The 27908-nt window shown below is 38.3% G+C and overlaps 1 protein-coding gene across 1 annotated transcript; it reads right to left on the bottom strand.

Moving 5' to 3' along the window:
* Nucleotides 1-2827: 2827 nt before the first annotated feature.
* On the bottom strand, nt 2828-27792 carry gabra1 (gamma-aminobutyric acid type A receptor subunit alpha1). Its single transcript, XM_062432690.1, has 9 exons — nt 27713-27792; nt 23534-23646; nt 22314-22381; nt 20281-20501; nt 18682-18764; nt 17295-17438; nt 16202-16354; nt 3836-4038; nt 2828-3148 (listed from the first exon to the last, which is right to left on the bottom strand). The coding sequence occupies exons 1-9, from the start codon at nt 27790-27792 to the stop codon at nt 2828-2830; spliced, it is 1386 nt and encodes a 461-aa protein (XP_062288674.1).
* Between the last annotated feature and the right edge of the window lie 116 nt (nt 27793-27908).

Raw genomic sequence — 27908 nt, forward strand, 5'->3', positions numbered from 1 at the left:
GGGTGTGCAGCTGATATAAAAGCTAAGCTTTTTTTATTTATTTTATATTTTTTTATAATAGCTTGTAAATCTGAAACACAATGGTTGGGAGAGAAGGTCAATGATGTGGTTCAAAGCTGTCCTTGCATAGCACGAAGCTGACTACATAAATGTAATGTTATTATTTTTCTAAATGTGCAAAATGCATAACAATAGGTTGATAATACAAAACAATATTCATCATCATCTTAGCTAATATTTTCATTAATAGAATCAAATACTGTATGCATTATGTATTTTACATATGTATATATTCTTTTTTTTCTTCATGATAATAAACATAAATACAGTAGTTTAGAATTCAAATATATTTATACAACTCTTCCCCCTGACCTTTTCTATTCCTTGACCCTCTGCTTGTAGGTTAAGTGGTTGTGAGCAGTAGACGGCTTGCATATGCTTGCAAAGACGTCTTCCATTAAGGGATAAGTTCAATATTGTTCATAATGATAATGCAAATAATAACAATAGCAACAACCACCGGTCTCTCTTTCCTTTCCCTCTGGTCATTGTGTGATCTTTTCACCCCAGTGCACAGACACACAGGGTTTTTACATGCCTTTTGGCCTGTTCAGTGCCCTGTAAAACATATTCAAAAGAAGCACACCCAGAACCTATAATGCAATACAATGCACCCCCACTTCCCGGTAAGAACTGTGGAGATATTGTGAAACAAGGTTAGAGTGGGAGGCAAAGGCTTCACAACCCAAGATGGACACACAATACAATGCCTGTTATATCGTTGACCAAATCTAAATAATTCCTAGAATTACGTGTACAGCATACAGATGAAACTACAAGTAGGAGGGGTCAATGTAAAGCTACAATGGAAATCACCCCCAGACTGAGTGTCATGTTCAGGTCCTAAGAAAAGCCCTTGCTAATTAATATTGCTACATTAACATAATTTAAAATGGACTGTTCAGAAACCGTAACGTGCCACATCAGAGAAGAAGCATTTCCCCTAAAGTGTGTGTTTTTAGAAGTTTGGAAAAACAAACAAACAAAAAAACAAAAAAAAAGAGCAAGCAATGGTCAAGACAGAAACAAAAGCATTCTTTTCACATTTGCGTTAGTTTCTGTTGGTTTTTCTCGGAAGAGGGATTGACATCATGCTACAAAAATATATTCATCTTCATCACTATCGTAGAACTACAAGACATGTCCTCTGTGCGAAACACAGCGCCGGCTAAAGTAAGATTACAGTGCCACTTCATCTCAACGTCTCCTTTCTCTTTTGTCTCGTTCTGTCTCTGTCCCTGTCTCTCGCTGTTGCTCACCAACAAGCAGCAACAAATGAGTCCAAACGGGCATGTGATACTGAAGGCAGTGTAGCTGGTACTTTCTGAGTGTTATGTCTAAATTTTCAACTGAAGGGGACTATGGCAAAAAGGGTTAGGGGACACAGTGGGATGGAAAATACAGACGCGCCATCAATCAACAAAGTAGTAGCCATCACAGCTCCAACTCTGCAAATGAAAAAGGCACTTCTCCTCCTTCTCAATGTGCCCCATCCTTCTTTAGGTGATGCTAACTTTACTTTGCTATAAATGGCGCTTTGGCAGATGAGGCCCTGCCATAAATAATAATAATAATAATGATAACAAAAATAAAAAAACAAACAAACAAAGGTAAATTATGAGTGTTTAATTCTAAATGTAAAATGTAATCCAGGATTCAATTTGATGATTTTTTTTACATTCTTACTCATAACTATCCGATATCAGTTTACACCGTTGATGTTGATGTTGTTGTTGCTGTTGTTGTCATCAGTGTGTACACAAACACACAGTTGAATAATATTTTACTTCAGTGTGAAAGCAGCTTCAAATGGAACGCTAACTTGGCAAGAAACAGTCACTTAAGCGTGAATTATACCAGTATATACTCTTTTTTTTTTTTTTTGTAGAAAGTATCATAAACAGAAACAAAAATAAATTAAATTAAAAAAAATACGTTTCCATGTATTCAATAAACATACCCTTTAGTTACACTTTGCAAAGCTTAAACATAATATTGACATCTCTAACACTTGATAATATTTACAATGCAGTGAAAGGAAATTAATATTATTTTTCAATGTTGAGCACAGAGATGACTGAATTTTTTGTATTCTTTTTGATCACTAAATAAATGGTGTGTCCACTGAGACATGTTTTATTGCTATTGCAGAAACCCTAACATATTTTGAAGAATGACATAATTAATCTGGTAAAACATCTACAGAGAATGGAAGATATTTTGACTGAGTGTAGCATTTCACTGCTGATATCAAATAAATAAGCCATCAGTCAATGTTGATCGGTAGTTTGAATAAATAAACACAAATAATAGGATGCCCTGCCCATGCATATACACAAGTGCCTTTTTTAAACCATGTCTGTGATTTCATGTTTAAATAAAATAGGAAGAAAAAAAAAGAAAATAAGAAAACAAACATAGAAACAAAAGCCCCTAACAAGTGTGGGCTATGTGCAGTTGTAGAATAGCATTCTCTTGGCTATATACTGTATTTATAGTAGCATTTTCTTTGTAGCATCCTCCCAGACCTGAACACCCTTTCAAAAATCTGTATCATTCTTTTTTTCACTATTTTGTTTTTTCAAAATCTTCAAAATGTAGGTAAACATAGAAGCAATGCAACAACAGGGAATTCAAACCAGCATGGACACCATGTTTGTCTGAACATAAACACTTTTTTTTTTTTTTTTTTTTTTTTTTTTTTTGGAGGAATAAGAAAAGAAAAACAAACAATTACAGATATAATTTAAAAGGAATGAAACATGGATTAGTGTGGAGTGACCCCCTGCAATTTGGGCTTCTTATTCAAGTAGGTTGCCCAGTAGACCAAGTTAAAGGTTCCAAAGAGCAGAGGGAAGGCTATTCTGGCAATCCTGTCTATCTTGCTCACACTGTTAAAGGTCTTCTTGGCCTCTGGAGGTTTGGGCTTTGGCTCCTCCTTGGGCTCAGTTGGGGGTGGTGGGGCGCTTTTGGCAATAGTGGCCAATCCAGGGTCCCTGGCAATATTGGGGGCAAAGGCTGTAGCAGTGGCAGCTGGGTAGGCTGTAGTGTTGTTCTTCTTCAGGAGTGATTCCTTCTTCTTCTTTTGCTGTTTTTGTTTGTTTGGAAAAGTAAAGAAGGATAATGTGTTCAGGTTATAGACGCCGTCATTGCTTGGGCTGTAATATTCATTGCAGTAAACAATTCTTGTTTAAAAATGCATTTTATATATTTTGAATGGTTGCTGATGTGAATGTGACTGCCTTGTGAATATTCAGTAAAATTAAGAATATTAGGTTGAAAAATATAAATTTCTGACAGCTACACATTTGAAAATAGAAGTATTAAATTATAAAACTAACAAAAGAAGTAATGTTCGTATCTCTTTTGTTAATTTCCAGCTGTTTATTTCAAAAACAGCTGGAGATAGCTCTTGAGTACCACGCTGCAAACTGCAACATAGAGACAAGTGGAGCGGAAAGCACAAGAAGAACACTAAACTATTAATGTTCATGTCATGTTACACAAATTGAATTTTCTATGTGATGAGCTGGCAACAACAACTAAATGTTCCCTGCCTCGTCCTGCTCCCTCAACAGTGCTAACTACCCTTGTGCAAAAATGAATGATTCTTTAAAACATGAAACTGAAGAAATGGGGATAATTTATGCAGTCATCTGCCCCATCATCACCTTGCAAACTGTATTCCATCAAAGCTTATGTCTATTTTCTCTACTGCTCTATCAGCGCAGCAACTCCTTATGAGCATAACTAATTTAAGAAGGGCTTCAAATACCTTCTCTGGCACCACACTTTTTCCATCCCAGGCATATCCCCTCTTGGTGAAGTAGTTGACTGTGGCAAACTCAATGAGGGCTGAGAAGACAAAGGCATAGCAGACGGCAATGAACCAGTCCATAGCAGTGGCGTAGGCCACTTTAGGGAGAGAGTTCCTAGCGCTGATACTGAGTGTGGTCATGGTCAGGACAGTAGTCACTCCTGCAGGGAAACAGACAGACAAAATCAACATGTGAAATATTATCAAATTTAAGATTACTCAGTTGCTATATCATTAATCATTTGTTGTTGATTTTGATATTATGAATTATATCAAGTAAGAGGAAAGAAACACTCTATAAAATAAACAAAAAAACATCTAGCAACTAGAAAATTACCTCCATGATTTTCATAAATCAGAAAATGTTATATGTTGTGGCACAACTTGCTCATGTAATCTAACACCTTGCAAAAATCAATGCATTCTCTATATGGACTATATTAGCTAATCTGTAGCAATCTTAAGGTGCCATCATATGACAACACAACCTGGAAAGTTTTTTTTTTATTTTTATGAACAAGCCGTTCCTTCACATTAATCTATCTGAGCAGCTGATACAGCCTTGCAGCTTGTTCTTTTAATAGACGCAGAAAGGTAGAGATTTCCACAGATGCAGCTGGAAGATGTAGTTGACCTTGGGGATACTGCTCCTGACTAATATCATGCAGGCAAACTAGGTTTTCTCCCTAAATTTGACCTATACACAAAAGCAGTAATATAGCAATAATACAATGATATTAACAATGGAAAACAAATGTGTCTCATATTAAGCACGTCATCCTTGGACAATGAAATAGCTAAACAGTAGAATCAGTCACTGAGAGCTCAGATGAGAATCTGCACAGAGAACTAGAAGAACTGGGTCAAGGCATATCTAATGATGCACTGCTCATCACAGTACAGGCTACTGCAGATGTTTACACACCAAATAACATCAGCCCAAGCAGCAAACAATCCTCCAATTCAACCTAGGCTATCATGGGGAGCTGTAGAACAGCTGGCTTGTACAGGAATTATAAAAGATGCAGTGAAGACCCTCCCACACACATGCTGTATGTAGAGAGACATGTTTATGTACAAACACATACGTGCACACAAAGGATACAGACACACACACACACACACACACACACACACACGCACACACACGTTTAAAAGATCCACATTATATGTTCTAATCCATCTCTTCAAATCATCTTAAAGATTTATTTTAAATTTTCTTTTCTGTATTGACTTTTCGGAAATTCTTCTTTTATGCTGTTCTAACCTCTGAACTTTAAGATATGGAATTTTTCACTATAACATTTGGCCACAACAGGGATGTAAAACTATCGTTTAATGTCACAAACCAACTCTCAAACTAATCCGAAAGAAAGTCAAAGCAAAACTTTTGATTAAAATTTGATAAAACAAGGTCATGTGGGGCAGACAGTGGGTAACATGGCTAGTATATACAGTAGCCTTCATACATGTAGTATTTGGATTGGATTGCATTGTATTGTATGGTTTTCCTGTTATTTTGTCAGCCGGTACTGCAGTATTACATGTGTCCTGCAATGTTACTGTTTCCCCTGAGAATTGTGTATTTGTCGTCTTCTTCCTCCTCAATTCTGATGAAGTGCTAAGTGATGAATCATGGATCTCTCATCCTCCCACTTGCTTTTCGCATGCTTTTGGCATAGCTGACTTGGTGCTGTGACATGAAGCATAAAGGATGATTATTATGTTCTCATTAGTCAGAGCCGAATGAATGATTGGTCATTAGCCATAACTGAACAAGACACCTCTGATGGATTTACTGAATCTGCATCGTAGGTACACAGGGTATGTGGTCATACATTTCTTGTGTTCATTATGACTCAAAAGAGAATAACAAATAAGTGGGTCAATGTTATTTATTTTGCTGTAATCTATTGTTAAAATGTGTTTCTGAAGCCTTCATTGCATGTTCTTTCATCAAATGTTCCAGATAATTTGTTTAATTGGAAACATCAACAGTAACACCTGCCTCATTGTCAAATGTATTATGATTGCATTTGGCAATTTGAAAAAACAAAAAACACAAATAAAGCTTCAAATGAAAGTAGCAATATTCACTTTCATTCTGACAAAAGTCACAGCTCCATCCACACAAAAGACATAAAACAGATAAAGGTACAGTTAAATACAGACACTGAGATGTACCATATGAGTGCCACCTAAGTGTATTATAAGGATTCACACATGACCATGTTCTGTACTGCATCCACTGCTAAGTAGGGCATTGAATGCTTTGTGGATACATGGTTATGGGAATGCAAGGCAGGAGGAGAAATGATGCTTAGTCACGTTTTTTATACCAGGTTTCCCTTCCAACTCAATTCTGTACATACACAGCAAATTTATATTAGACGTTAAATGTTTTGGAGGAATATATACTGCAAGTCCACAAAATGTGCATGTTGAAAGTTGGTGCAAATGTCCACCTACCACATTTCATAAACACGGATATGGTGCTAGACCTAACATGAGCAAATATCTGAACGATAAAGTCAGAAAAGGTTCCAATATGTGAATTTGCTATTGTTGTGATCCTTTGTTTTCCCTACAGTATCTACTCAAGGCAATCTCAGCATAATTAAGGTATTGATGTTTAAGCAATTATAAGCACTTAGTTAAGGTTAGGGACACACTATCATAAAAAAAGAAAGGGGATGCTAAAAGGACGAACAATCAAAAATCAATAGTCAAAAGACTTCAGGTATCCTTCCTGCAACATTTCACTATTCTATAAAAACACTGCACTACTTCCTGCACTGGAATAAATGCGGTCAGGTCACCTGCACTAGTTTAATTCTGCAGTAGTTGCATGCAAATGTAAGTTGTAGAATGAACACATACAGTGCATCGCAAATTGATAATTTGACAAGAAACACCAGTTTGTTGTCACAATTAAAAAACTATAACACATTAAGAACAGTGTGTTGAGTCTCCCAGTGGTGTGTGACTCTAACACCAAGGTGTCCCTGCTCTTGAGTTGCCAGAACATTCTTCACTGGAGAACAGCCAGTGCAAAGTGAATTACCCAACAATCATGTGGATGCCCACAGCTGGAGCTGGAGCACAAAAGAGTGGCACCTTTAATCCTTCTCTCGAGATGGAGGGAAAGAAGATGAATAGGTAGTCAAAGGGACAGTTGTGGCTGTGACTAACAACTACATATTCAAAATACATTATTTGGAGAAGGATGGCCTATATGCATACTTGGAGATAATTGGGGTACAGTGGTAGGAAGGGATGAAGGCAGGTAAGGGATGGTGGATGAAACAGTGGGTGGGAACAGAGTCTTGTCAATCTGTCAGGTAGTTTGTTGCCAGTAAATCAGTTACTTTTGAGGGGGAGGATGAAGATAGCACCACTGGGTATTACATAAGTCCTCACAAAAGCGCACAAATGCTTGGAATCATATATACTTTACTGTATTTGACTAGCTCTGTTGTCATGGAAACAAGTCTTCCAACTCCTCCAACGTCTTACTACCACAACAGAAAATTAAAATTAAAAAAAAAAAAGAGAGAGAGAGCAGTTGGTTTTAAAAATTGGAACAATGCATGAATGGTACTATGATAAAGTATTGCTTTGTTGCACTAATCTGTTTGGGGGTTGCATGTGTGTCTTTGTTAATGACTATCTGCATGTATAAAGGTGTGTGTGTGACTGCATTAACAGGAATGCATACTGTAGCATGATTCTGTTTAGTGAAAGCCCTACATAGGAATCATTTAGAACACTAGCAAGTTGATTCATTAGAACATGACTCCAGAGCTGGTTTTAAATGACTCCATTTGACATGTTGTAACTAATAGACTTGAGGCTTTGAAGGCTGTTAATGAACAAAGTCACTGATCTGGAAAGTTCTAACTGGATTAATAGTGGTGTAACTCAATTCGTGAGAGTCCCTTCCACTCAATTTAGCTCATTGTGCACAAGCACTGACACTTGATTTATATGATCTTCTAATAAGGTTTTTGCTTCTGTTTGCGCGTGCATGTGCACACACACCCACACACACACACACACACACACACACACACACACACACACACACACACACACACACACACACACACACACACATACAAACACGCAGGGAACAGGGCAATGTAGAAATGTAGAAAAAAAATGTCAAGATATAGAGAAAGATGGCGCAAGAAAGCAAATTGGGGAAAACTAAATTAGAGATTTAAGGTGATGAATGCCAAGGTGAAGCTCACTATTTCAAGGTGGAAGAGCTATCACTGCTGACTCAGGCATGAAAAGGCTTGACTATATGTAGGCAAGCAATCCAAAAGTGCATTTCTGAAAAATATGGAGAAGATAAAGTCTACTATTTAATCGGTAAAGGTAAAGCTTATAAAATTCTGATCTCAGTCTAATCTGTCCGATAGATTTTTAGAGCTTGACAGTTTGTAAGAAGCTGCATGACAAAAAATGTATTGTCTCTTTAAACTCAACTTTGTTTGTCCCTTAAGGTCAATTTTTTTTTTTCGCATAAGGTGCAAATTATTTGCTTCTTATTTTTATTATTTATTTAGTTCAGTCATTCAATCAGACTTAATTATATAGCACTTTTCATAAAAACACGTCTCACAGTGTCACACAAAGTGCTTCACAAAATGAAACCTTTTCATCCACACACAAAGCAATGAATGACTTTGTAATAATAAAGCACCCATTAATAACAGCACTTAATACAAACATGAACTAAGGAAACACTATCATACATCTCATCAATTTGCAGTGAGGAAAAACCAAAGGCAGGATTAGAAATATATAAAAATAAAAAATAGCAAACTATAGGTAATAATAGAAAAGTGAGGTGAGAAACAAATAATACAATACTAAAATAGAGATGTATTGAAGTGAGTAAAACCAGAAATAAAAGGTAGGGTATTACAAGGAAATCAGAAAATAAATAAATGGATATACCCATAAGTTAAACAGACAAAACTACAAACAAATAAACAAATAAATAGAGTTAAATTAAAAGCCAGACTAAAAAGGTAGGTCTTGAGTATAAGCACTCAGGATTTCAGGATGGCTGTTCCATGGATGTGGACCATAGTAATAAAAGGATGCCTCACTGTAGGTTTTTATTCTGACTTTAGGGATAATTAAAAGGCAAGTATCATAAGACCTGAGGGTTCTAGAGGGTTCCTAGGATTAAAGCAAATTGACTAAATAAGATAGGACCAAGACCATTAAGAGTTTTATAAACCAATAAAATGATCTTAAAATCACTTCTGAAGTAAAGAGGTAGCAATTGCAGAGACTTTAAAATTAGTGTAATGTGTGCTATCTTTCTGATTCTAGTCAACACATGGGCAGCTGAGTTTTGAAGTAATGGTAATTGAGCTATATTATTTTTAGGGAGACCAGAAATTAGATTACATTACAACAGTCAATCCCGCAGGTATTAAAAGCATGCATTAGGGTCTCTGTGTTGGCTTTAGAGAGAAATGGCCACACTCTCTTGCAGTGTTCTTCAGATGATTAAATGTTTTCCTAATGATGTTGCTAATATGAGGCCCAAATCTTAGATATGGATCAAAGATACCTACTAGGTTTTTTATTTGTCGACAGGGGTTTAATGCCAGTGTTTGCAATGTTGCACTGAGTTTGACTCTCAGAGCTTCAGTAACAAAAATGGTTGAGCTGGTACAGCGATAGAAAATTATCTCCCATTTATTACTTGATATCTAAAAAACATTCAAGAAGGGCATTTATTGGTTCTGACTCATCAGGAGAGACGGCAATGTACAGCTGTGTGCCATCAACAGCCTGATGAAAGCCTGATGAAAGTGGCAGCATGTAAAGGTTAAAAAGACCTCAAATAAAATTGCAATGTATTGTAAAGGTTTTACATGAACATTCATCCATGCCTAGAAAAAGTTCTCTGTTAGTTAGATAAGATTTTAACCAATTAAAAATAGTACCGGAGCGATATAGTAGCCGAGTGATTACCACGCATGCCGCATAATCGAAGCAACCTAAAAAGCAGGTTGTTGGTGGCTTTAATTGAGAAATAACTTTTTTTATTTGCCAAGCATTCAATCCGATTTTATCATTTTTTTTATTTAAAAAAAAAATCTTTTTAAGTAGACTGCAGATTCCTCACATTTGGAGTTGATAGACATACTCCTAGACTTAATAAAAAAAGGTTAATTAAATGGTTGATGGTTAAAAAGAGGATTTTGGGGTTATTTAGGTTGTCATGCATGTGTAATTGCCTTATTAGAAATGTCAGCTGTTGACGGAAAATTTGAAATTGGCCATTAATTTATTCTTACTCCATCTTCTCTCTGCTGTTTGACAGTTTGTCTTGTTTAATTTCCTTGTTTCTCCACAGAGGTGTCAGATTAGAAATAATCTTTTTTCAGTTTTAGCTTAATCGTTGTGGCATTTATTTGCTCTGTTACTGTCTGGTAGTTCCAACTTCTCCACTTGATTGGCAACACTTGAATGACAGGCTTCAGCTAATCTGACCATTCTCAGGCCGGTGAGTAAAACGTACTGCTCAGCCATTGGATCACCGCCAAGCCCCAGAGAAATCTCTGTGGAAGAGAGTGAGCCTTCATAAACAATGGCTGTTCTCTCTCTCTCTCCACTCTCATGCTTGCTGGTTCTGGGTAGAAATTAGCCTCTGACAGTGTTTTGACTGAGTATGCCACCAATCAAACATGACAACCAAAAGTGAGATGAGGTCAAAAGGACATAGTTAAGTGGGACGCCTGCTCACTCAAAGCATACAGAGTCCTTTAAATGGGACTCATATGGTATATCTAGGCAAAAGAGGGCTATGCAGTTAAGTTGTTTATTAGCTATTTTCACAAACTCTCCATCAGAATGCACAACTACACCTGAGGAAGGACAAGTAGAGACAATACTTATCACACATTAGCAGCAAAAATTCAAAGATGTTTCTGGTCTGTGTTCACTGGCAATGTTTTTTCAATCAAGGCAGTCTGACATGCTTCTACTGTTTCTCTCCATTTTTTTAACATCAACCAGGCTTTGAGTTACCTAAACCTAATCATAGATACCGTACATATGTTTGGCTGTAATTACTATTGTTGGGGAAACAGATGACGTTATGTTTATAATAAATACAATTTGGATGTCATTTTCATTAAAAAAACAAAAACATATTCCCATAATACAACTTATGGAAAAAAAGGTAATATATGTATTATTAGAAGATGTACAGTAGTAACCTTCAGGTATATCACAGATCAATTTAGTTGTAGTTTATTTGAGATAGATAATCAGTTGGATATTTTGTTAATGAATTAATAAGTGTACCAGTCTTGTGTATGTTGTAAATACCATTGATGAATGAGCATGACTGTTGTGTCAGGGCTTGTCAAACAGCTTCTCATATTCCCTAAACAAGTCCCAGGAGTGAACCTGTCTTTGTTGGATGTCAATCAACATCTCCATGTGCAGCGGCTACTTATTTATTCATGCCTTATCAATAACTGAAGCCTCAGGAGGGGGCCTGACTCAGAGACATATCACCTCCAGCATCTTTACGTCACCTCTGATTTACATAAATGAAAATGAAAATGACATATTGACTGGCTGGTGAGTTAAATGACTGTGCCACCACCACAGCTGGGAGACACACACATGATGTTGTCAGCTGGTAATCATGAATGTATGAGCACCCATGGTACACTACCAACATGTGCACATATAGCGAAGAAACACATATAATGACATATGCACGCTCACACTTGTGTACATACACAACCAAACTACACACGCACATACACACTAGGTGTTATTGCTCAATGAACAGATACATTTCACAGCATCTTGGGAAAACCAATAAATCCAGCCAATCGCTCTTAAAGAGAAGCAAGGGAGCTAATCTTCTGAGCACTGCTGTCCCTGACAGCTTAGAGAGAGAGGGGGGCGTTGTTGGGGGTTGTTGGGGGTTGGGAGAGGGGGGAGTAAGGGAGAGTACCATATCAGCACCATCAGTGTCTGTTTCCTTTTGGTTTTCATTTGAACTGCAAATAAATTGCCAGCAGTTTTCCACTACACCAAACTGGCTATAAACTAATCAGCCTCTTAATCGCCACAGTGACAAATAAGATAACTCTACCCACTGCTGTGATTTTAAATTGCCTATTCATCTACAGGGCAGGCTTTAGGAACATATTTAGTGCAGAGGCTGTGCTTCATAGTCACATAATGTAATTTAAACAATGCTGCATTTGCTCAAGTTAATGGGGTTTATGTGTCTGCTTTGGACATCTGTGTTGGAAACAAACCTGATCACATCTGTAGTAATAAGAGAGCAAATATAGTTTAACAATAGTTGTTTGTTGGCATCTGTGTGTGATACATGGTGTTCTCTTCTAAAATGAAAACAAAGGGAAACCAAGCTGTGAATCGGGAGGAATTACTGTATTTGTGCAGTTTAGTCATTCCTCCCACAGTAAATATTAATAATTAGTAAATAATTGAGTACAGACATTGTACTTTATTTGAGTGATTTGGGGGATTTTGTACTTGTGGATCCCTTTCCAGTAAAGGAATATGTAACATTACTGGCTTCATCTGTGTATCAGTTTAAGTAATGGCTTTTTTGTAATTCAGACATAGATGTCTTTCACATAAATGTGCCTTACGGCTTTAGTCAGACATGACAGGACATCTACAAAAGCAGACAAAGCTTGCATGATATTTGGTACCTGGTGAGTGAGAGGGAATGGTGGTACAAAATAAAATATTTTTTCTTTAAAATCTTAATCAGTGACCACTCTGGGCATGAGTGATGGTCGTCCCTGAGTCGCACCCTGAATAATTTTTTTAATCAAATTAATCATTTATTAGATAATTCTGCAGCTTACTTTATGATGTTCACAGGGAGATAATGGCAAGACATGAAGCTGGGACTCTCATTCATTCCTATTTTCCCAGATGTTGTATGTAAAACATTTTGCTCAATAATCATTTGTTCATCTGAGAAATTTGGCAGTAAATGAAAATAAAATATAACAAAAGGCTGGTCTGATTATCCATTTGGTTGTGTGGTTGAGCGTGGTTAAACCAAGTTTATTGTCCATATACCTAAGAGATGATAATTAACTGATACATTAATTACTCTTAATAAGTCAAAATAAGATGTGAATGTACAGTAATATCTCTTTGTGTACTTAACTTTATGCTGGTGTAGCTTTACTATAATGTGACTGCATTCAGTGCAATGTTACTAGCTTGACCTCGTAAGATTGCTGTCGTGACATTTATGTAAAAGTGAGCCAGGCCTTTATTCAGACACGATACTGGCATGTAAAATTGCAAGTACGTCTCATATGGACCTGAGATACATCAAGTGTTTATCGGAATTCTCAGCCTTCAGCTGCCTGTTTCAACACTCTTGACATCTGTCTGTCTCACGTCATATTCATTAAATGTATGAAGCACCATTTCTAAGTTCAGCTCTCAAAATAATAACAACAATAAATAACAATATAAGTCACGACAACAAAAAATGGAACCAAGTGTTGAGACACATTTTGTCCTGCACACAGTGAACATTACATGCACTGGGACATTACTAGACATTAACCTTTGTGTAACATTAACATGCAATGCATTATTACAGAGTTTAAATGCATTATCCCCAGCTAGCTTATTGTTAAGGTTACCTTTTGCATATATTCATTAAAATAAATATATACAGTAATACAAGCAATATAAGAACCTGTGACATGATGGGTTAGTGTACTCTTTCATCCTAACAGCACTAGACACATGTACAATGGTTTGGCATACTACATAAATCTTTGACTTAGATGATAGCCAAAGGATTTAGATGGCAATGAAATATCATGATTGTCTGCTATGTCTTCTTAATGTTTCATTTATAGTGATATTGACAGTGTAACCTCCTCTCTGAAGAAAAGGCTCATCCATCTGCTATCTCAGATGATGCATATTAATTACTCGAATGACCTACCCATACTGCAGCGTTGTGTTGCTTGACTTCAAAGCATGTATATGTGTTTATTGAACTCTTGCGTGCGTGTGCTCTCTCTCTCTCTCTTGCTCACGCTCTCTCAATGTGTGTGTGTGTGTGTGTGTGTGTGTGTGTGTGTGTGTGTGTGTGTGTGTGTGTGTGTGTGTGTGTGTGTGTGTGTGTGTGTGTGCGTGCGTTCATGTATCCATACGCTGCATGCATATAATCTCATGAAGCAGAACCCGCAATGATAGCATGGGGGACGCACATGCCCTAGATAGTTGTTTGAATCTAATCTAGGCCATCCTCATTTCCCCTCGACACATGACAAGCACCGCAGGTAGCTAGCTGTGGTACTCATACACACACACACACACACACACACACACCCAACACGCAATATTGTGCACACATACAAACATATACCAAAACATTGCAGGAATGGTAGAAAAACCTGCTAGAGACTGCAGAGCTGCAAAATCTGGTGCCTGTATAATGTTTCTGTGAAAGCTCTTTAAGTAATGGGCCAGAGGAGACACTGACATCCATGAGAAGAGAGAGAGAAAGGAGAGAGCGAGAGAGAGAAGAAGAATAAAAAGAAGAAGAAAGAGTGTAGGGTGAGGTAACTCAAGGACATTCTGCCTGCTGCTGTGCTTTGCTGATACAGAGCATGCTGCAGACAAGCAAGAGCTTTCCTTTTGGGCAGCATTATGTAAGACCTTAGTGTGACAGACAGACAGATACACACCAGATACACACACACGTACACACATACACATGCCTAGACACATGCATATAATACACACAGGAAGTGTGTGAGCACACACACAAACACGGGCAGGTACAAACACACACGTACACTTGAAGACACAGATTCAGAGCACATAAATCTAAATTCACACTGAGCCTTGTGCTTGAAATTCTACTGCAGCCAGCCACAGCTGATTAAAGCTCTTGTTCACCACATTGGTGCAGAATAGATCACAGCAGAACAGAACAGAATAGAAATATTGTACAATGTATTTTGGATATAATGTGCAAGAGCTCATCACTCTTTAAACATTTAATATCCTTCAAAGGAATGGTTCGACATTTTGGGAAATATGCTTATAGCTTTATTGCCGGGAGTTTGATGAAAAGATCGATATCACTCTGTCGTCACCATGAGGTTGCCAGGCAACCAGCAGAGACTTTCGCAAGTTAATGGACCCATCCACTGTTTGAACATGGAATAGTTACACCATGTAGAACTACAACTGGTCATTTTTACATTTCTGTTTGTGTATATATTTAAAACATTAGATACGTGTTGATTAGTGAGATTTAGAGGTGTTAAGGTTGTTTTTTTTTTTTTACTTTCAGCAGAAAATATTGCCCAGAATGTTGAACTATTCCTTATAATGAATGTGTTTTGTCCACATACACATCTGCTTTGGATTTCTGTCCGAGGATCTGTCTCTAGTGAAGTAAAGCAAATAGGCTAGCCATCACACTCACTTTACTTTGATTGTTAATCTGAAAGTCATCAAACATGTTTTCAGTCTTGGTAGAAATTAAAAACTGTAGTAGATGTGCACACCCAATAAACCTCAAACAGGTGCTGGACCAAAGACCCAATGTAAAAAAGAAAGATGAAGGTCTGCACACCTTAGCTCCCTTAGATGCAATTTAATGAGACATCCACCATTTTTATAATCTCGTTGGAAAGAAATAAAGCGGCACCCAAAGGTCATTGACTGCTGCTGCAGCTATATGTGGCTCAACTGTGTGTCTTACAGTTGCTTGTATTGATTCTAAAGCCAAATGATAGAAGTATTTCATTTTTAAAATTCATGATATAATAAATTGCTGCATAGTGTAATGCCACCCCATTATTATGTTATCTACATCTATGGTATTACATAATAAGGATTTCAACATAATTGTTTATATTACTTACTTATGTATCAAGATAAACATCAGCATAATAAGTCCAAATCTTCAATAGTTAGGGCACTGTATAATTATATGATTTTAAAATATGGAACAGACATTGTGTAGTTAAATGACTATAAAATGTCATATTTTGACATAACTATGATATTGTGTTGTGTGTCAGGGCCTTTTTTCATTATATTATACCAGCTTGTTTTTTTTTAACCGCCAAGTTTTTTTAGTACCTTGCTCAAAGGCACTATACTTTAAGTAAGGGTCAAATGTGTCATCATCGTATCTGTCACAATGATTTTCCAAGAACAGATTTGAGACCTTATGGTGATGGGCTCATTTCTCTACCCACAGATGTTTAGAAGAGAAGAGAGCAGATGACTCACCAAACACAGTCCTGGCAGGGACGGACTCTCTGTTGAGCCAGAAAGACACCTGGGAGAGGATGACTGTCATGATGCAGGGTAGGTACGTCTGGATCACAAAGTAACCGATTTTCCTCTTCAGGAGGAAGTGGGTTGTCATCACAACATACTCTCCTACAGTTGACAGTAGACAAAGGACGTTAAGAACTCAGGTAAAATCAAACTTTTTAAATATACTTGAGAAATATAAGTTAAGGTCATCTATTGTAACTGTCCCTATAGTCTAAAGTTATATGTGTGTGTTTGGATTTGTTGTGTTTTGGCCTTCAGTTTTATTGTAGTTGACATTTATTGGCACAGTTATGGGTGTCTTTTGTCAGCAAACTCAATACCCAGGCATGATTCATTTGATCTCATAAGTGCATTCAGAGCCAGTCACAGACGGAACTCAACAGTCACAGTCAGAGGTAGCAGCCTTTGGACCAGCACTGGGACCTAATCTTGTTGTAATAATTGCTCAATTTTGAGGTTTTCTAAATAAATAAGCGAGCAGATCATATAGAATAATAATGAAATAGATTTGAATGTGTCAAACATAGCTTATTGAAACAAGCTTGGTAGTTGTAGTCACTTGGGAGCATTTTGCCAATACAACAAAGTGTGAATTGGCAGTTAGGGCTGTCTTTAGCATTACTTTCTGCCTGCAGCCAGTGTTACTGCAAACAGGTCACCCATTTTATGCTGTCACTAATTTTTGCCAGTATCAATGGACCAAAAGGGAGAGGTGGAAAAAAGATGTAATGGCCAGTAGGGAAATTATGAATCTAGGACATGGCCTGTCATTTGTAAAGCGACGATGCCACCAAAGATGCAGTTGAAGTGATGCAGCTGTCAAATTGATTCAGTTCTTGACAATTCAGACCACCATTTGTACAGTGAAGAAAGATAGAGATTGATGTTTTTTTGTTTCTGTTTTTGTTTTTGTGAAAGTGAGTGATTAATTAGGTGACAAATGAATGATTTCAAAATGCAGATATTCCCTTTATCATTTCATTTATTTATTTTGCAACTAGCAGTATAATTAAGAGCACAACATGCCCAAACTGAAACCTACCTGTGCTGGACTGCACCACACCAGAATCCACACTCTGCCCCATCAGATCGTACTGGTTTAACCTGGACCCATCCTCTGCCACCACTACAGATTGGGCAGCCCCTCTGGTCCACACATACACTACTTCTGCTCGAGTGTAGGCATCTGACAAGGACAAAACGAAGTGAAAGGTTAGAAGTTATTTTTCTGCTGGTTGTCTGCCGTCACGTGTTGCCTTGCGGGTTGTATTTTTGGAGCTGCTAGGAATGCCAGGTGAAAGAAGAAAAAAAAAAGACAAAGCTAAAACGAGGTCCCCCACTAAAATCTTCTTCACCTCATCTAATTTTGTCTCATCTTGTCTTCTCTCATCTTGTTTAGTTGGCTCACATCACAGTTCTGCTTGTCTTGTCTCATTTGCTATTTAAACATTCATAAAATTTCACCTTGTTAGTCTCTGCTAACCTCATCTTCACTGTTTCATCAAATCTTTTGTCTATTATCCAAGCTCAAACTGTCTTATATTTTGTTGCCTCTTCTCAAAAATGCTCTCATTTTTTCATGAGATGTAATGCCCTGCCATGTCACATCTTGTCATGCCACGTCATGTCATTCCTCGACTTATAAGGAAACAAACAAACAACATCCCAACAGGACAACATGACCTTAAAACAGCTAAGTCAGTCTTTTCTTCCCTCTGGCCACCAAACCTGTCAAAAATGCAGTGTGGCTCGACCACTGCAGAGATGGCTCGACTGCAGACTGCAGCATAAGGAAGAGAGCTCATCACTGAAATATTTAGGGAGTGAGTTCAATTTAAAGGGGGTTGAGGCTTGGTCCTCTCACTCACGCTGTGCAGCTGTCTGAAGAATGGCACAGAGACAGTGTGGCACTCTGCTCTTTTTCTGTCTTCTTGTATTTTTGCTCTTGTTTTCTCACTTTCTCTTTTCCCATTTTTTTCCTCCCCTCTAGTTCTTCTCTCATTTTCTATTCTTGTCTCAGACCTCCATCATTCTATCTCTTGTTATGCCTTCTCAAGGATGATGCAGGGTAAGAGTAGCTGTCAGCGGTGAGCAGCTGGTGTGATGCTCTGGAAATATTACAGAGAGTGCTGCTTTGGATAACACAGGTCTCCACGTTGCACGCCTGCCAGGGTCTTGCAGGGTCTTGCAGTGCCTGGCAGGGTTGAATGGGGAGACCAGAGGGGCATTGGCGGACAGTTCCTCTGGGAGAACAGCTGTTACCACTATGTCATCCCTTATCAGTGACTAGTGCCGGGGTCGTGCTTCCATTTGGATTAGGTAGTGACAGTGTGTCAGAGAAGTGTATGTGTGTGTGCGTCTGGATGGTGTGTCCATGCACATTTATGTGCACATATGTGAGATTATGTGCGAGTACAGAGCAAACTTACAGCTGCCAAACTTAAGCGGACAAGCATGGGCATCCATAGGGAAGTCTTCAAGGTGCATGGGACATTCTGCTCTTACAGTAAGCCTAGAGAGATTCACACAGACATGGACAGAGAATTAGAAAAACTGGCAGCAAGGAAAATAAAGAGGACACAGCATTTGGGAGAAGAAGGAAAGCATGGTGACAGTGCTGGTGGAGTAGTTACAAAGGAGACAGGGAGAATTAAGGCACAATAATGACAATTAAGTACAGTGAGGCAACAGGAACATGTGGTGTGCTATTTATTTCCAGTCTCTCAGCGCCAAACACTGTCGAACTGCTGCTACTTTCCCCCAAACCAACAGAAACGCTCCAGTTCCCTGAGCTGTGGGTTTCTATTTTCTGACAGCTTGGTGAAAAACAGCACGTCAGGCCACCCGTGACACACTAATCTCCCATCCATCCCTCATCTCGCTCATCTGTGACAGCAATATGGGCTCCGCCTCTACACCCTCCCCCTGCTACTGTAGTAAACATGCTAAAACAAATGTTTTACAATCCTTGCCTTAGATATCTCACATTAGCACTGCTCTGTGGTCTGCATGAAGGTTTATACTGTCTTAAAAGGTTTTATTTACCCATCTGCTGCTGAAGGGTACTAACGTGCTACATGCGATTACAAGCTCAGCTCAGCTAGTCGTACACCTTATCTTCTTGCTTGCCACTGTCAGGTAGGATCCCCACAGTGATAAATCATGACAGCATAAAACAATTTTATTTTTTCTGGTGAACACTACAATGAAAAAATGACATATTGTAGTGAAAATCTATGTGGCACACATGGCTGATCATAATATCTAAAGAACATATAAACCAATCAAATAAAAATAGAAATTTAGTGCTGTAGTATATCATCTTTTTATGAAACAAATCATATACAGAACACTATGAAGTGGAGTATTATGTGCATTCAGTAACATGCAAGGCTCCTCAGCAAAGTTTCTCATATTATCTGTGTTATTCTTATTGAGAACAAATTCCATGAAATAACCACAAAACCAATAGTGGATTCATTCTATTTTCTGTGCCACAGTTAATGTGTATTAATCCACAGCTGAAAATATTCCACAAGAAATGCATTAACTTACATTTGAGTAATGTTTGCTGAAAACGTTCCCACGTGTGTTAAAAATCTACTGAGACTTAAAAAAGAAACTATACATTTGTGACCTATTTTTAAAGATTTGTGTCTTCAATGGGAACAAATGGTTGAGGTGCCACAGAGTACTGAGAAGTTGGAAAGCACTGGTAGACACACACTTAACAAGAAAAATATAGAATAAAGCTACCCTTTACCTTTAAGCTGAAATAACTGAAAACGTATATTGTTTGTATAATTCCTTCACAGTTTTTTAATTACATTACATCAATCCCCCTTCTTCAATACAGATAGAAAATATCTAATATGCCCTAACTCTTCTTCCTCTTCAGCAAATTGAATGTACACTGGTAGCAAAATGACACAATGTCCCTGCTTCTCCTCCAAGCTCATATAACTTATAGTCTCTGACTCTCCCTAAAGTACTTTATTGATCTGGTATAGTAAAACATGTCAGCTTACCTCATGGTGTATAGCAGTGTGCCTTCCTCTGTAATTCTCAGAAGCTTGTTCGGCATGGTCATGTTGTGGGCCACTGACTTCTTGCCATTGTGGAAGAATGTATCGGGGGTCCAGATCTTGCTGGCCATCAGGTTGTTGAGACGCAGCACGGCCATAGGGCCTTTGAATTTTAATCTTTCATCCTTCCAGCTCTGTCTGAAGAAGACATCAATGGTGTACTCCTACAAGTAGATGGTGACGAGTAGAGAAAATGGTTAAACAAAGCTAGACCTCTAACCTGTAGCTGTTTTCTTTAAACCTTGGGGAAGATGCTGAGTAATGCAACCTTTTTTTCTCTTTACCCTTTTTATGTTCTCACTTTCCCCTTCTTTTCCTCGTGTCACTTTGACTTTCATATGGCAGCCTTGGCCTAGTTTCCCTGCTGGTAACTGTCTCATCATGTTAAAGGCTTTAGGTAACAAAGAAGGATCCAGTCGATGGAGGTTCATAGTTTTCTGCCTAGTATCTCTTCTAAATGACTCCATTATAGTACAACTATTGTTTTGTATTTAACATAGAAATATGTTTGGTTGCCTTTCCATTTTGCTTCCATTTTATTACTCATATGATTATGGTTTGCTCAGTTTTTATGTGCCAAGTAAAAACTGAGCAAAATTTAGTATCTGGACATTTGTATTGTTAGGTAAGTGCCAAAAAAAGATCATTGTTAGAATTTATCTTTGGGGAAATGTCTTTGCTCAGTAATCTAAATTACGCTGGGCACAAAAAGGAAGAGTTGGACACAAAATTAGGAGGACATTTCATTTTGAAGGCAGCTAATGACTATAGCTGAAAGCAGATTTTAATGGTTCCACATGACTACGCTGCAGAGTAAAAGGGAGCCTGTAAAAATTACAGTGCAGCCTGTTTTTTTGTTCCCCCATCCCTCTTTCCACTCAGACCGCGTAAGATAATTAGCATGAGTTGAAACAGAGATTCAAGGTAATAGAGGAGGATAGGGAAAGGCCGGAGATGGAGACAATGTTCTTCGGCTCTTCCTTCTGGCCTTAACACAGAAGCAAAATACTCCTGGCCTGCACGTCAGCAAGTGCAATTAACAGAGATTATGTCAAATAGAATACACACACTTCACGTGCATATAACAGGAGTCATTTTTTTCAAGTGGTAAAGGAGAGGCAGTGAGACATTTGGACGAAACTAATTGGCTTCCAGTGCACGGGGCAAAGATCAGATGCTCGTGTTTGAACATCCCACTGATTTAAAAAAAATATATATATTATATTGAAGTAGACTAGAAATAATAGAAATCCTCATAAAAAATATAATCATAAAAATGAGGGTTTGTATTTTGATGTTGCATTTGAATTAGATATTTAAATGTTGCTTTGATGCTACCATTTCCCCCCCACCTGCTCTCTGTCATCTTATCAAGAGTTTAAACGGAATTTGACAACAGCTTGACCTTCTCAAGCACAACTCATAACATGTTTGTAGCTATATTTTTTTTTATATGTAATTACATTTGAGGAGGGAGGGACAGATCAGCGCCTTAATCTGGTGTAAAAATAACTTCTATAAAGCTTTATTTGTACACCAGTCCAATGTTATTCCTGAGCTGCAGATTTCAGTAAAAACACTTCAGAAACAAGATTGTTCTGAAAAATTAATACTCCCTCTACAAGCTAAACGATCTTAGCTATCTATCTTTAACAATCTCAGACAAATCACAATAGCTTGTGGTTGGGGTCAGAGTTCATGACATATATCAGCATTAACATAAATGTCACATGCAATCGTATTTACAAGGATGGCATTTATGAAGAGAGGGATTAGAAACCCTGCACCAAAAGTACATATCACAGTTGACAGTTTTATTAACACATCAGGAATTAATGGAATGAATCATCAAATTAATAGATATTTTACAGCTTAGAGATCACTGTGTCTAGAGAAGTTAGTAAACAGGGATGATGGTGGTGGAGCAGGCATACGGGGGAAACTAGTGACATTTACAGAAGGAAAAAGAGTCTTACCATGTCATGGTCCGAAACTGGCCCAATACTAGTCACGAAAATGTCAGTCTTGACTTCAGTTACACGCTCTGTTGAAGCAGGAAATTGCCAGAGAGAGCGACTATCAGTGGCATTCATTATCCCCTAACTACCTGTTAATACAAGACCACCTGGCTAAAGCCTTCAATCCATTCAATCTATTCAACAGTATTTTTAACACTTAGGCACAACCACACACATACACAACGTTTAAAAAAAAAAAAAGCACCATAAAAATGCCCATTTTGGATGTTAATAACCATTTCTGTTGGTATTGGTCTCAGTGTCAGCTCCATTACCCGGACAGTGGTTCAATCTCTTAATAAATTCGCACATTGCTGTTTTACTGGAAATATGCCACTCTTGTCCCATAATACTGACAGCCAAAATGGGTACACTGGGGATTCATTTGGAAGGGGTGGCTGAGGCGATATGTGTGTGTGTGTGTGTGTGTGTGTGTGTGTGTGTGTGTGTGTGTGTGTGTGTGTGTGTGTGTGTGTGTGTGTGTGTGTGTGTGTGTGTGTGTGTGTGTGTGTGTGTGTGTGTGTGTGTGTGATTGAGGGTTCAATCTTTCTGATTCAGAAACTTAAATATGACAGCATGATTTATGAATGATACCCATCATAATCCATAATTTCTTCCCCTCGGCTGCTAAACTTGAAGCACGCCACGGTTTTATTCGCCTGTCTGTTTGATGCCTGCTGCATCACAGAGCTTGATCCTCAGTGTCCTTCACACACCAATGTGCACGTTATTTTTTCCCTCTTTTCTCGTTTACTCTCTGTTTCTTTCTCTTGATCTATTTATCTGATTCTCCATTTCTGGATTTGTATCTCACTCTCTCTACCATTTTGTTTCTCTCTCTAACAATGGACAGCTGACAATAGAGTTAATAGGAACCCACACAATAAAATGACATCCGCTGTGTTATAGTACAAGTGCTGGCTTTATGACAAATCACTGTTTCACAAAAGCAGCAGGTAAAGAATGAGTCTCCATTTTTTTTGTAACAGTCACACAAAAAATCAGACATTGAAAGCAAACTCACTGGCATAAGATCTGGTTGTGTGGATATTATACTGTGTGGTCATGTGCATAGTAAGCTATTTGTAGGAGTCATCAAGGTGATATTAGCATATTAGCAAAATGTCAGTGATTCACCACAAGGAACAAAATACATTCAATGGCTTGATTTTACTGACCTCCCAGTCCTGGCCTGAGACGATTGTCATAGCCATCCAGAAGACTGTCTAAGATCTTCGTGAACACTGTAGTGTTATCTTTCTGTTCATCTGTCATGCCGTTCGTCCCAGCGCTGGCAAAGCAAAGAAAAAGATTTAAAGTCACAGCTAGAATCCAAAACCACAGTCAAAACTGCCAAAAGAGAAAGAACAAACTCTGAATATGAATCATATATCAAAGACAAAAAAGAGGATCTCTGCTCTGTAGTTAGCAAGACAGCTCTGTTGAAGTACATTGTGAGCATAGAATGCAAAAAGAAGAAGAAAATGCTGTCAAATCCTGTAAGACGCTGACACATTTCACTGTTGTTGCCAATTTACAATTCACAGTGTGTGACCATGAAGTTTTAGATCATATTGATATGAGATGAAAAAGCAAGTGATTGTCCAGAGGTGGGCTGGAAAGGAAGATATCCTACAAAGCCAAGTTATCCTGTATCATCTTGGTATGTGTAATAATAAAGGCGGGCTTGCAAGTGTTAAAATTAGTTTCATCAGCAGGATGAAAAACTGGGCATGGAGAGCACACATATGGATGTGCACACACACCCACATGTAGGCACAATCTCAGAGAGAGAATAGAGAAATCATAATACATTATTTATACCTTAATATGGTCTTTTAGACCACAAAGGCCTTGCTGAATGTGCTCTTTGAACAACATGAAACAAAAAGCTTAGAGCAATGCCGAAAACACTCGCAATCAGTAATTTTAAGCGCACAGTTGTAGCATCTCCGCGCATAAATATTTCAGCACACTCATAATCAGGAATACAGCCTCTAATTACACTGTGTATCATAAAGGCAGGTTGTGACAGGGATGTTTAGAGAGTGTGTGTACATGTGTGTATTTGCATACCTGAATCAATACATATATGTACTGTAGGCTCAGGGTCTGTGCACATATTCAAGCCTGTGTACACATTCATCCATATGTTTGTATGTGTGTTTGTGCTGATAATAATCAGATGCAGGTCTCCAACAATGCAGTGTATCTGCTATGCAATCACCCTATCCCTCTTTTTATGCCAATAGCAAACCATACTGGTTTGATTGCATGCTAAATAAACAGCACATGTTTGGAAACAAGCTATTCTAGCTGAACAGCTCCAAGGAGAGGGAGAGGTCATCATGATTAGTTAGCAGAGATATGCAATGGGAGGGAAAGAAAAGTAGTAGAAATGGCAGGGTGGAGAGTGTCAACTGAAGAAACTTGTTAGAAAACCACCAAGAGGAAAAGAGAAAAAAAGAGATGGAGATAATGGAGAAGGAGCAGGGGGAGATAAAAGGCGGAAGAACAAGGTTGGGAAAAGGTGAGGATACTGCTGAGTGAAACTGGGGAGTTGAGTTTTAGAGACACAGTTCATATTAAAAGCTGTGGTACTGAGGCAGATTGAATGTGAGCTGCTAAATATTACACTTTCTAAATGCTCCATCCGTGTCACACATGGATTTGTATAAAAGGGTTAATGTGCATCTCTGTGCCACTATTTTCCCTTAAATTGTGAGCATCCTTCTATCTGCCAAAAAAAACCCAACAACTCTGAAAACCAAAGGCTTTCATTAAACTGTATTAACTGTGATAGCAATTTTGTTTTGTGTCACTGTTGGAAGTAAATACTAAAATTCAATATAATAATTACTATGTTTTGTTCTGGTCCTAGAAGCCAATTTATGTATAAGCAAAAATGACTTCCATGGGGCTTTAACTGAGGCTAAAATAAAACCTTCCCTTCCTTAATATTAGTACTTCCCACATGTATTTAGGCATTTCAGATTTACCAAAGACGAAACAGTTTCTGGTATACCCTGAGGGTTACAGTCCTCTTGTTATATCCTCCACCAACATAGAAAACCAACAAGCTCTTTCAAGTTCACCAATAATCAAAATATACATAATTTTGGCAAAATACAGGGGAAAATATGCCATACAAGTCATTAGTAGTCAGTGAAAGTGTGAAGGTCACATTTTATGACCTTGAATGATGTAGTCTGCTTTATTTTGGCTTGATCCAAGATACTGACAAGCACATTTAGTCATTTCAGCCTAGTAGCAGAATTACATTTTCACACCGTAAGAAAGAATGGAACAATATGGCACATATATATTTTTAGCACAGACATTTTTACAGTCCGTACGGGAGACATGGGTGGAGGGGGGGGGGGGTTTGGGTAGTATGTCAAGGAAAAGAAAAGAAAATGGAGAGGGGAGAAAAGGTGATGTAGAAGAATACACATGTTTATCAGCCAGGGGCCACTTCCTCATAAAACATTGTACACCATCCCCATCTACAGGTCATCTGAACAGCAACAGTGCCGTTCACACTCACTCTGCCGATGTCCCTCTCTCTCTCTTTCACCATTTTACTGTATGTCTCTCTCTCCCTCTCGTCATACTCGGATATCTAATTATAAGGCAATTTCTTTCGTTGGCAACATACTGTAGCAGAGTGCTAGGTCTTCCTGATTACCGTGTCTTGTTGGAATCCCCAGAGGTGTGTATGCTTGTGTCTGTGTGTGTGTGTGCTATTCTGTATTTGACTTCAAAAAGGAGACTGGATTATACAATAAATCTTCGGGTGATAATTACGTTGCAGTTTGCAGTGACAGTTCATCAGTAAACTCATCAGTACTTTTAGACTCTCTCTAATGTGCTCAATGTACAGCACATCAAACCCAGTAAATCAGACCCTCCATTTGCTAGTCAGTACATCTCAAACCCAAGCTATGACTGTGATTAATCAGTTAGATCAAATCACTGTGCAAGTCATCGCTGCAGTGCATCATATATTTAAAATAAGACACATTCCATCTGTGTTCTGCATATGCTCAGGGCATGTAAGCTGAAACATGTTCTATATATTGGATGTATATGTTTTTTGTGGTGCAGCTGTGTTGTCACTGAAAGAGAAGCAAGCTGGACCATCTCAACACATCACTGTTCAAGTCAACTGCCTATGACAGTTCTAATGAATTATTCAACCATGCAGAAAAGGCCGATCCCTTCAGTCTCTACAGGATTCCCAAGAAGATCCACAATGGGACGAGAGTGCACATGATCTCATGCAGTTGCAACATCTGACAGATTATAATATTGATGTTGTTTTTTGTAATTGTTTAATTGGTCTGCAGTAGGATTCAATAGCAGTGTTATCCACAGTAATCCAAGAAGTGGAGTTGGATTATGATGTTTTGAGATGTGCTACACATGATTGGCTGCCTAGTGTTTTCCATCATGCGGGAATTGATGGAGTTGCAGTCAGTGAGTGGGTCTTATTGCTGTCATCTCTTATAAAATCATTCTCTTCCTTCCTCTCCCTGATTGCCCGCTTCTGGTTAGGTGACATCCAACACCTCAGTGTTGACATTGAGTAGTGTGTCTGTACATCGACCCCACTATCCTGGCAGCCACTGTCAAAATCACATGTGCACACATCTGTGCCAAATATCATGGTACAACATACACTATCTACTCAAAACAGCCCAGGTCTGGGAGCTAAAAATGTAAATTTGGCATTGTCCCTTAAGGCTAGTGTGCCAAAAAAAGTGCATCATTATGGTAACATGGACAGTGGCTATTTTGGCTCCTTATATCCTCTCTCAGTGTTGCACATCTTATTACCTCCACGCAATTATAAGCATGGAGGTGTCCTGTGGGGATGCCCCAGTTACGACCACAGTGGATATGCTCTGTGAGAGTGTAACCCAATAAACCAAGCAATAGGAAGGAAGACAGAATATCAGCTCAGCAGGTGTACAATTGGTTTCCCCCTTGGCTGGCTGACTGATTTACTGACATATTTACTAGCCAGTTGACCAAATGGCAAGTGAGGCCAACATTTTATGCTAATTATCCCTTTTAACTTGACTGCATTCAATATTTTACCCAATGCATTGTGGTCTTGTTACCATGGGCAACTACTGTGTTCCTATGTTCATAGAAGCAATATTTAGAGCGACAAAAATATCAGCATACAAACAAAGTGCAGCATTTACATCTTAAATATACAGTATATTAAAACCAATTAATATGAACAGTGTGAATGATATTTGTGGGTTGCATACCCCATTTTGAATTGTCCATTAAGCCAGTGTATTACACCGCTACATATGCATATATAAGTTAAAGTTTGTTCTTACCTTTTCCCACCAAGTACGCTGTTGGTGACAAGCAAGCAAGCCCACAGACACAGAAAGGCCGTCCTGCTCCGTCCACACATAGTTGCAATATGAGGACCTTTCACTGCTGGAGATCAGATAGAGACAGAGATGATGGACATATTTACCAAGTCATATGAGCCAGTGTTCACCATTACCCCCAACATTTCAGCATATC

The sequence above is a fragment of the Scomber scombrus genome, chromosome 14 (genome assembly GCF_963691925.1).
Source record: "Scomber scombrus chromosome 14, fScoSco1.1, whole genome shotgun sequence".
Classification (NCBI taxonomy): Eukaryota; Metazoa; Chordata; class Actinopteri; order Scombriformes; family Scombridae; genus Scomber; species Scomber scombrus.

What these genes read in the sequence shown, in the direction of transcription:
- gabra1 (XM_062432690.1), bottom strand. Translation starts at nt 27,792, where the DNA reads ATGTGTGGACGGAGCAGGACGGCCTTTCTGTGTCTGTGGGCTTGCTTG. An exon ending in ACACTGCTATACACCATGAG is followed by an intron (nt 18,765 to 20,280) that starts GTAAGCTGACAT and finishes GAATCTCTCTAG; the next exon opens with GCTTACTGTAAGAGCAGAAT. An exon ending in CCCTGCCAGGACTGTGTTTG is followed by an intron (nt 4,039 to 16,201) that starts GTGAGTCATCTG and finishes GTTTCCCTGCAG; the next exon opens with GAGTGACTACTGTCCTGACC.